Genomic DNA, 10,762 nt, shown 5'->3' with positions numbered 1-10,762 from the left:
AGAGGAAAACTTCACCAAACTGTAAGACCACACAGAGGGATTTCATCAGGCTAGGGGCAGCACTTTACTGAACACCTGTGTGACGTGTTTGTGGCCTTAACTCAGCACCCACAAAGACAAATGTAGACTGTGTCAGGTACTCAGGCAGAGGTCATCATTCAGAGAGGCTTCAGGAAGACGAAGAACTTGAAGAAGAAATGTTTGTGGACAGCTGTTGTTACAGATGTTACTTTTATTTCCAGACACATATTTCATTACACTGCTGAGCGCTGTTAAGTTTACAAATAGATCAGCAAATTTACAACCTTCCTCACCGTCACCTTTGTCCTCATTTTACTCTGTCCCAACACACGGTCGTACCAGCACAAAGCCCTGTTCAGTCATCCTCAACACCAATGTAAAATCAGACATCCATCCTGAACAAACAGTTCTTTGTTTTCAAATACAATTAGTAATGAATGAATTGTTATGAATCAAATATCATGGTGTTCCACAGGGATCGATTGTTGGACTTAAATTTAAAAAACTTAAATTTTACACTTGCGTCAGTGATTTGTTTTAATTTTAGTTTTTGCTGACGATACCATCCTATTCCTTGGAGATAACCACATTTATACAGGAAGGAAATTAAGTACAAATGTGAAAGATAAACTTGCCTGCCAACATTAACAGAAGTTACTGTAAATATTGCATTGTGACATTTCTGCCATTCATTTCAAATATTTTTCTCCCAAAATTTGAATTCTTCTACCATTCAACAGATAATTTTGTGATTTGTGTGCTGCTGAAATCGAATGTTTTCATGTTGATGGTGCTTGTAAAACAGGGGAACATCAAGCCTGCCAGAGATCATCTTCTGGGGATCATGAAAAGTTACAGTAAAGTTATGGAAATCGATTTTAATATTTTGTTATTTATAAAGTTCTGCACTATCTCAACACTAGCACTTTAATTCTGAAATAAAACCTGAAGCTTCAGCAGCACTAAGGCAGTGGAGGGATGAACTGCCCCTCTGGGGACCATGGATTATCACACTGCTAATGAAACACTCAGGATCCCGATGTGCAGGGCATCATGAACAGTCAGCGTTACGTTAACACTGAGTTAATGAAAATCACATTTTAATTCACATTTTAAGCGAAAAAAGGTGTCTGGATGATGCCGATGAGAAACTCCAGGGAAAAATGCTCCTGGAATAAAAGTAGATGAAAAAAGCAACATGATTACGGGACAAGAGGAAGGCCGAGGTGATTAGAAATATATGACTTCATCGTCCAATTTCAGACACAAAAACAAATCTGTCCTAATAATGATACTGCTGAAAGCCCAAGGGGAAATATCACAATGTTTACAACAAATTTAATAGCAATCTCACTGATTTGGACAATTGTGTAATGACCCTTCACAGACACGGTAATACGTTTTCCTGACCGCTAGCAGGGATGACAGTAATAATCACACTAAAGTAAGGACGCACCAGCGCCTCTGGAACTGATCTCAGGTTTTCCAGCCCACGGATGGCACAAAGTGACGACTACCTCGAGCTTCAACTGGTGACAACCTTGCAGCACAACAGTTCATTTTCTGCATCCTGGTAGCTTCTATGAAACATAAAAAATACCCCACAGAGTGGCCAGAGGTACTGTACACACTGAGAACCCCACACACACTCACATATTAAACACATTAAGGGAAGCAAACGCAGGAGGAAGTGATCCAAATGTTACAAACAGCTGTTTGCCATCCACCTGTCAGTCAGAAGCCACGCCCCTAATAATGTAAACTTTAATACAATTTAAACAGGTGAATCATAAAGAGTGATTATGAAGGGGAAATTATCTATAGAGACCAAACAGTTTGTGTATCAGGCTGTACATGTGTTTTTTTGGGCTGACTGCAGAAGAACCTGAGCCAGTCTGCTGGAAACAGTGACCCTGCCCTTTAACACGCTAACACTAGTGACAAATCCTTTCCTTGAATTATTGATGTTTTCAGTCACCTAGTTCTCTTGGAACTTTCATTTTCTCAGAAGGGAGTTTTTCTTCCCCACTGTTGCCGAGAGCTTCTGTCTAATTGCAGGGTCTTACAGTATAAACACCCCTGAGGCGACTGCTCTTGGATAGTTGAAGCAGTTTTACATGTTTTTTGTGTTATTAGGCTTAAAAGAGAAAGCCTAAAACCTACAGTGAAATGAAATCAACCAACTTGTAGGGACAATAGAGGAAAAAGCTCCTCGAGGTGAGCTAGTGATAAGTTTAGCTTTTCTCCATTCTAAGTGACTGAAGCCGCTACCAGAGGAAGTGACGACAGCCTGATAGCATCGCCTGCTAACATGGTGCCAAAGAAGTGCACTCGATGTCTGGAAGCTAAACATAGATCCAAAAGAAATGTGGTCTACTTAGAAACACGGTGGCTCTGAAGCAGGTACCACTTCATATGATCGTATTTGAACCGCTGATGATAAGAAGCAGCGTAAGAACACAAACAACTTTTATGCTCTGAACTGAAGAGTCTTTGTCAACAGCCCCAAGAGCTGCCAGGACAGAGGATGGTTTCATACAGGTATGAATATAGTTGAGTCTTTGGTGCATCTTGGAGACGGTACATTTGAAACCAGAAACTCCGCAGACATAAAGCTGCTGTGAATATGTCAGGTGTCAGCTGCCACCCAGCTGCCTGAGACTCTGCAGCTGTAACGGGTGGTGGGAGTCACTTTTTCTGATAGTGCGAGCATAGCTGGTGATCATCCAGAAACTGTGTGAGGAAGCTCAGTAGCTATAAAACAGAGACTCTGGGAGTAAGCAGGGAGTAAACATTTTCCCTGCCCATTCTGCTCTTAATCACCTATTTTAACCGCCCGCTGCGTGTGTGAAGAAGTACAACTCAAACCTCCAAATCTTCTAATGAGCAAGTGAATGTAGGTCCGACTTTCATCACAAAGGACAGACTTTTATTTGTTCCCCTAACCCAAACCAACGGGATCCAAAAACCCATTGGTTTGGGTTCGAAAAAATGCAGTGAAGCGGCGAGCACTGACAAGAAGTCTGGTGGGACACAACCCAACAACTGTGCTTCACCCCAGACTGCAGTCACTCTCACTGTCATTTCTAACCTGAGTCCGTCTGTGCTGAACAGAGTGGCTCGTCTTTGCGTAGCAGACATGACTCGATGGGCAGGTCTCTGGTTCTATCCTTATAGAAAAACCAGTTCTGCAGATTTATCGCTGTTGTGCAGAAATGATGTCACTCTTTATTGAGGAATTTCTGTTTCAGGCCGCTGAGGTTCAGGCTGGACTGTGTGACTGAAGACACCAACATGTTTTTTTGCCGTATTATTAGGAACAGCTTGCATTTAATTGCCAACCTGACCTGTTCAGTCACAGAAGGACAGCAGGCTGTATTGCTGTGTTGGTGCTCCAAAGTTGCTCCAAAGTTGGATCTGATTGTGAGCGGTCACAGCATTGTTCCCCGTCTCAGCGCGCTGATCTCTACAACTTTGGTGGGTCTGTGTCCACCACCACTGTCTGCCCTGCTGTAACTGCAGCACCAGCAGCACCCATTTAAACTGAGACTGTGTTAAACTGACAGGGGCTTGGTGGTCTAATACCATGATAACAGCTGTAGCTTTGTTAGCAATACACCTACAACCAATCAAGACAAGAGGAGGAAAAAACCTAAAACTCCCAAATTTTGTTTGGTTGAGAGTACACACACATCGCTGTGTGTCCTGCAGCTGAGTCCTTCTTCCTTTGTTTGCTTCCACATGTCTGTACATCCACATTCAGCCACCGACACTCATGCACAAACACACACACACACACTCGCACAATTTTACACTTACATTTGTGAAATATACACTCTTTTTTCATATTCCACATTAAATGAAGTTTTTACAGAATGTTGACAACAAAATGAAGAGAAAGACCTGCGAAAAGCACACTGGTGTACAGCATGAGTGTTTGTGTCCTTGTGGGGACCCTGTTTGCCCGCTAACGAGGTCTAAGGGGAGGGTTACAGCGTGTGCGTTTGAATGTATGCAGTATAGCTTTCTTGCCACCAGAGAGGTCCAGGGAAGTGATAAATTGAGCTGACAAACACAGAGGAATGATCCGTCCCATCTGTCCAGCTCTGTCGTCTCTCTCACCATCGCGCTGCCAACTTTAAGACTTGTTCTCCGTGTTTGTGTGTGTGTTTGTGTGCGTGTGTGTGCAGTTCCAAGCTTGAGCCAAAGTCCCTGTGTTTCTGAGCCCAGCTGTCTCGGATCCCAGAAAGCTGGAGGCAGTGAGTCTGAGTGAGTCTGCACACAAACTCTGCAGACACCGAGCTTTGGAAACGAAGTCAATGTGATCGAAAATCCCAGGAGTCTCTCTGTGTCTGCCTCTCTCATTCTCACCCTCGCTCAAACACACAACACACCCTCTCACGGTGTGTGTGCACTGTGTGTGTGGTGCAGAGAGCTGGCTAATCCGAACGTCCTCCAGAATAACTTCCCTCCTCCTCTGAAAGGCAGTTGTTGATGCTGGACGTCTGCTGGCTGACATTTAGTGTGTGTGTGTGTGTGTGTGTGTCTGTGTGTATGTGTGTTTGTAAATGTCTGTGTGTGTGTGTGTGTGTGTGTGTGTGTGTGTGTGTGTGTGTGTGTGTGTGTGTGTGTGTGTGTGTGTAAATCTGTGTGTGGGCATGTATGTGTGTATGCTAGTTCACATTTATGAGACGTGGAACAGGAACGCTGGCAGGATGGACACACACACAGTCACAGGGAGGAGGTGGAGGAGTGGGGCTGATGGCCGGCTGCTGCTTCTTGGCCCTGCAGAGTCCTGAGAGTCTATCGAGCCCTGGGCCAACAGAGCCTGAGCACAGAGGGGGGACAAAGGCACGAGCATTAGTGCACAAGTGTTTGTAATGCCTCATTCTGTGGTGTCCTGAAAATCTTACAAATGATGAAGCTGCTTGTTAGCTGGAAATCAATATACCTGTAAATCTATCCATGAAAATTTGTATAAAGTCCCTCTGACCAGCTCCCGTTCTAATTACAGACAGCCACATTTCATTCTTCAGTACTAATATTATAAATCCAAAATTCGTGTGTCACTGGTGACTGCAGATTTCTGAAACAAAGCTTTTCTATCGAGCGGGTTCAGTTGTGGGCGGTGTTAGAACGCCTCATACCTCATATCTGGCTTCAGATAAAGTTTTCTGCAATTAAATATTAATTCTTCATCAATATATAATTTCCTACTTTTTCAGATGTGTACCGTTTAATCTTGTCCTGCTATAATAATATAATAATAAATCTACGTACGGCTGTGTTAAAGTCTCTCACCACTGACTGCATGTCAAACTCTCAGATATCCAAAATTGAATTTTGCTATCAATAATTGATTTATTTCTTTTGTAACTGTCAGCTGTAGATGGCGGCGTCACTTAACTAGAGCAAGCAACTCGGAGCGTGAACCTCTGAAAATGAAGCTGAAGAGGAAACATAAAGCGTAAAATCTGTGGTATTGCACATTTGTAACATCGCTTCACTTTTATTCTTTATGTTTATTTTGTTGCAGGAGGAGCAGTATCCTACTGTGGTCGCCGCCCTCAGCACAGATGGTGTGTGGAGGCCGAGCAGGAGAGGTGTCTGCAGGAAGGTAAAGTGAGTCACAGAGCTGAGCTTTTATGGGCTGCTAAATATCTGAGTCTAACTCTCTTGCTTGAGTTTCAGCAGGTAATTCATTTTGTGTCTCTCTGTTTTACAGACAGATCTCCACCGAGGCGCAGCCGCTCCTTTTCTTTGCCGCCACACTCTCTGCAGCTTCTTATTCGTGCATATTTCATGTTGGAAGTTCATCTCCAGCTTCAGGTTTGGCAATAATATATCAATAAATTCAAACAAAGTGCTCCCATGTTCTCCATCTGTCACGTGACTCTCCTCTCCAACCTGGGGTGGTAACAGCTGCTGATGAAGATATTAGTGTGGTGATCAAGTGTTAATACAGAGCAGCTTATTGGAGGGAGCCTCACTTTGTTTCCTCACACTACACTTTACAGTTCAGCTGTGGATCTTTAACCCGAAAACAGATGGAGGACACTCAGTGAACCGGCCACAGGGAGGCTTACACAGGAAGTCTAGCAGCGAACTCTTAGAAATGAGAGTGGGCGAAAACACTGCTCGCTTTTTAATGTGCCAGCTGTGAAACTGAGAGCTGAGTACACACAGCATCCCATCATACACCATTTCTAAAAGACTACAGACACTACACTCATACGGTCAGTCACAGGTAGCCCCGCCCTAAACCCTTTTCTGGTCCTTTCTGAGTAACAGGACCTGAAACTCCAAAATGGACATGGTGCTTAAATCAGGCCTGAAAGCAGCGACTGACACCATAAGCTCATTGGGAAAGAGTTTCCTGAGCTCAGAGCCAGAGGCAGTTTCACCCATCCTTTAACAGTCTTTCCTGAAGATCACATCTCACCTCAGAATGATCTCCTCATAATCTCACTCGACCAAAAAGCCCATGCTGTAATAAAACACCACTTAAGTTTACTTTTTTCCATTATGTTGACCAATAATAAAAGCTTTCTCTGTGCCCTCTCAGACACACAATCAGAAGACGTCTAGCAAACAGGTGTCAAACTTCAGTTCTTGGGGGCTGGTGAGGTGGCAATTCAGCCATTTGATTCATGTTACAGCAGCTCATGAGTGAAAGCACAAGGTGCAATAAAAGTACTTTTAGAAGTAAAAATTTCCAAACACTTACATTTACTTACATTTATTTAAAATTACTTGAGAAGGGATAGGGGTTGCCACCTCAGCATGGAGTCAAGTTCTATTGAGTCTCGCTAATGACCTAATTTTATAAAAGGTTGCAGCAGGGACACATTTAAAAGTTTCAGGACACTGGCCATTGAGGACTGGCGTTTGACACCCCTGGTTTAGTATAATCAAGAACTTCCATTGTCTGGACTTGACTTCCTGTTCCATAAGGGGCGCTCTCAGGTCTGTCCAGAATGAACTTGCTCAGATGATTTTAGTGAAAGGGCTCTAAGCTGTCTGTCTCTGATAAAAATCATCTGTTCATTTTTCATCTCATCGTCTGATCTGATGATGCACGTCAGCGTCATATAAACAACCTGAACACCACATCAGCTGGTCCAAGTGATGGGGGAGATGGAGACCCCTCCACCCATTACTTCAACCATCGTTTTTAAAGTTTTGATCAGAGCTGCTCACCTCCTCGCACTCGAAGTCATCAGAGGGGATGCACTTCTGTCCTCCATCCTGTAAAACAAGAGCTCACTGTGAGAAAGTATCAGGCTGAGTATTGAATAAGATCCATCCATCCATCCATTCAGATCAGTAATAAAATGTGTGAGTGAACAAGGTGCTTTCTGATGAGTTTCAATAGAAAAATCAAGCCATGGTGCTGGACTGAGATCTGCAGGAATTTGAAGTGTGATCTCCCTCTGCTGAGAGTCTTCATCTGTAATATTGTGCAGAAGCTTGTCAGCGAAAGCTGAAGGCTTTAGTTGATCTGTAAAAACTCTCAGATTCTCTCATGGTGCATGCAAAGACCTCCACAATATTTTCAATAAATGATGGCGCCATTTTCCACAGAACTGACTGGCCAGTGCATGGGCTTAATCATGCTGTAACCACTGTGAACCCAGAGTTAAACCTCCCTAAATTCCAAACCCTGTATCACAGTACAGACCACAGACTAATAATCATAATGATTTTTGTACTTATACTGAGGTTTTGATGCATATGCTCAATAATCCAGGTAAGTAAATCCCCAAAAGTTGATTCTGTTCATGTGGACGTAGCGCTTTCAGTGGGAGAAACATTTCGTCACTCATCCGAGTGACTTCTTCAGTCTCAGCTGACTACAGGTTTCCCCAATCTTATAATGATTCACTTGCTTAAATCAAAAGGATTTAGTTCCAAAAAATACTCAGAGTCAGGTCCATAAATACCTGGACCCCACAGAGGTTTGAAATGCAGCATGCACACTTCAGCTTTAATTCAGAGGTAAAAATTACAGTCAGTGTTTTCAAAGGCTCTCGGGTTCTCTGCAGATGTCTGTCAAACTGAGTGGAAACAACAGATTCCTCAGAAACAGATCATCAATAATTAAAGCAGATGGTCAAAACCTGAAGTAAAATGTGGTGTTTGGACCACTGCTTCTGTGAGACCGTTAAAGGAAGCAGCTCCTCCACGTTTCAGCCTCCTCGGGTTTTTAAATCGAGCTCCACCTTCATTAAAATGCAGTGCTGATGATGACAAGGATGCACACTTATTTGTCCTCAAACACACACATGCCAGCATTTATCTCCGGCCTCCATCAGCTTCTTTGTCAGTGCTTCATTAGCATATCTCCTCCCGCTGCCTGGGTGGGTGAGTCAATCAGATCTTATCGCTCAGCGAGGAGGAAGAAAATTCTTTTCAGCGTCGGGGAAATCATCGCAAGTGGCCAGATCATTATCATTTCCCTGAAATATACATGCGCAGAGCCACAAATAGGCATCCATGTGCACGCGCACAGGCTTATTTAACCTGATCATTAAAGTGTGCAGATGATTTGCTATCATATGGACATCTTCTGACGCCGGACGCCTCTGCATGTCTGCTTCCTTTAAAAGAGCTGAAAATGATCGCTGTATTCACGAGCTTTGGGGAAAAGACACCATTATACAGTATGCATGAGGTGATATACAGCATCAACAGAGACGCAGCGCACAGCAGTATCACATTCCTGCCGATCCCTTTCTCTCTTTATCTGCCTGTTTTTCAGATGTAACTCCATCTGCACTGCCGGCTGTCCACAGAGCATTCAGACCCACTCCAAACATGCACGCTGACATCGCAGGTCTTTAGAAAGAGGCTTTGAAAGTGCTGACAGGTAGCCGTCTGCAGCTCTCTGCACTTGATGGAGGGCTGCAGGGTGAATTCATACTGTCACACTATGTTAAACGTGCAGTACAGGTGCTGTGAAATTGGATCATCTGACTGAGGGTTGGTCTCCTGTGCATTTACAGGTGCTCAGAATGCTTCTGCAGGCACTCTGGCATAAAAGGGTTGGTTGAAGAATGGAGACAGGAAAATAAACCATCCATCCATCGTTCTTCAGCAGTAGCCTTCAGCAGATCGCTGAACTAGAATTTAGTTACAGGTTACAGGAAGCCAGAGGTCACGTCCCATTTGGACCTCTGTGATTTGAACATTGTTCCACTTTTTTAAAAAACAAAACAAAAACCCTGTTTCCTCTCACTTCTGCTCAGTGGTTCTCCTTACTGTCAGCTAGTGGGTTAGGTTTAGGTGGGACTCTGCACCTCATGAAACTTGATGAAAACTTGGGTCTGAGCAGACCATCACTGTGACCTGATGTAGTGTTTTCCAACTGAGGTCCAGGGGTTGTGGGAAACACTGAACAGAAATTCAGAAAGACAGATTTTTGATCATGATCTTTGTTTGTGTTGTCGTTTTTAAGTTTGGTTTTCTGACTTTTAGAAGAACTCATCCTTCCTGCGATGATCTGCTTTCACCTCGGCTCTTTATCCTTCCAGCCGGTTTCTCAAAGCCACATTTAACACGCCAGAGTTTACTTTCCATCTGTTTGCCTTCTTAACGCTTCCATCTTGGCAGTCTGTGAACTTCAAATGAAAACACTAAGCTCAGAACACACACATCTTCATAAAGATGATCCACTGCAGCACTCTGCACCCACTCAGACATTACAGCTGAAATGCTGGCCACGATGTGCTGTGCTGTATGTGGACTGGATGCAGACTCATATCTGTGCTACAAGGATGTCTGCAGGCTGGACATAAAGGGAAGCACCATTGACCCTGAGGCCCGGTTGAGTTCAGACGACCATCACAGTGATCAACGCTGCAGCTGGACTGAGAGATGGGAAAACAGACACATGAGCTCCAATTCATCCGAACACTGTGCTCTGTGCAGCAAAAGAATTAAACAGAAAGAAATAAAAATGAATAGAAATGGTCCAAAAAGCAGGGACAATCCTCACGAGGAGGAACAAACTGAGTCATCTGCTCTTTATCTTAAGCCGAACAAATCCAACCCGTAAAGGTCCCAGAATCGCAAACCCTGGTCTTCATTCTTGCTGCACTGAAGAATGAGAATTACAGAAACTGTTTCCATTCCAGGAAAAGAGGACCAGAACTTTGTGCACTTCCTGTCACAGGGACCACCCTAGTGGGACCTTTTTTACCTCACTGTCACCATAAAGCTGCTGATCCTAAAGTTGGAACCACAGTCATCAGAGGCCATGTGAGAAGTAACTGCAACAAATGCAATAACTGGCAGATGCAGCCTTCAATTTCTAACACCAAAATTTATAAACAGTATCATAGGTGGGCGGAGCTTCTGGGTCTGAAGACTGCAGCCACAGGGGGTGATATATGTGGCTGCAAAACAAATCTACACCCTCTGCAAACACTTCTCTGATTTTATGCTCAATACATTATTTTAGGTGATACTGAATAAAACAAAAAGTCACTTTTGTAAATTTTGGTCGTTTGATGTTTCAGAACGGTTTATCTGGGATACACGCACTGGTTAACTGTCAGTCCTAAATCATTAGCCAATGAGAGTTCCCTTTCATAGTCTCCCCCACCCCGTTCTCGTCACATGTCGTTTGAAAACACCAACATGTCAACAGTGGAAACTTTCATCTCGAGCCTTCAAACTGGAACCTCACAAACGAGTAGGTCAACTGAGTACATGATAATGATATGTAATCTCAAATCTG

General features: G+C 43.6%; 1 protein-coding gene across 1 annotated transcript in view; it reads right to left on the bottom strand.

Annotated features, from left to right (window-relative positions):
• Positions 1 to 214: 214 nt before the first annotated feature.
• gfra2b (GDNF family receptor alpha 2b) overlaps positions 215 to 10,762 on the bottom strand; it is a 148,107-nt gene continuing 137,559 nt past the window's right edge. The window contains exons 9-10 of the mRNA XM_026174688.2: positions 7,222 to 7,269; positions 215 to 4,849 (exon numbers count right to left, since the gene is read on the bottom strand). Coding sequence (XP_026030473.1) covers positions 4,706 to 4,849; positions 7,222 to 7,269 — 192 coding nt within the window. The 3' untranslated portion in view covers positions 215 to 4,705. The remainder of the gene's footprint in view (positions 4,850 to 7,221; positions 7,270 to 10,762) is intronic.

This window comes from Astatotilapia calliptera, chromosome 7 (genome assembly GCF_964374335.1).
Source record: "Astatotilapia calliptera chromosome 7, fAstCal68.1, whole genome shotgun sequence".
NCBI lineage: Eukaryota > Metazoa > Chordata > Actinopteri > Cichliformes > Cichlidae > Astatotilapia > Astatotilapia calliptera.
Note: the sequence above shows the minus strand (reverse complement) of the source record. Positions and strands in the feature narration are given on the sequence as shown.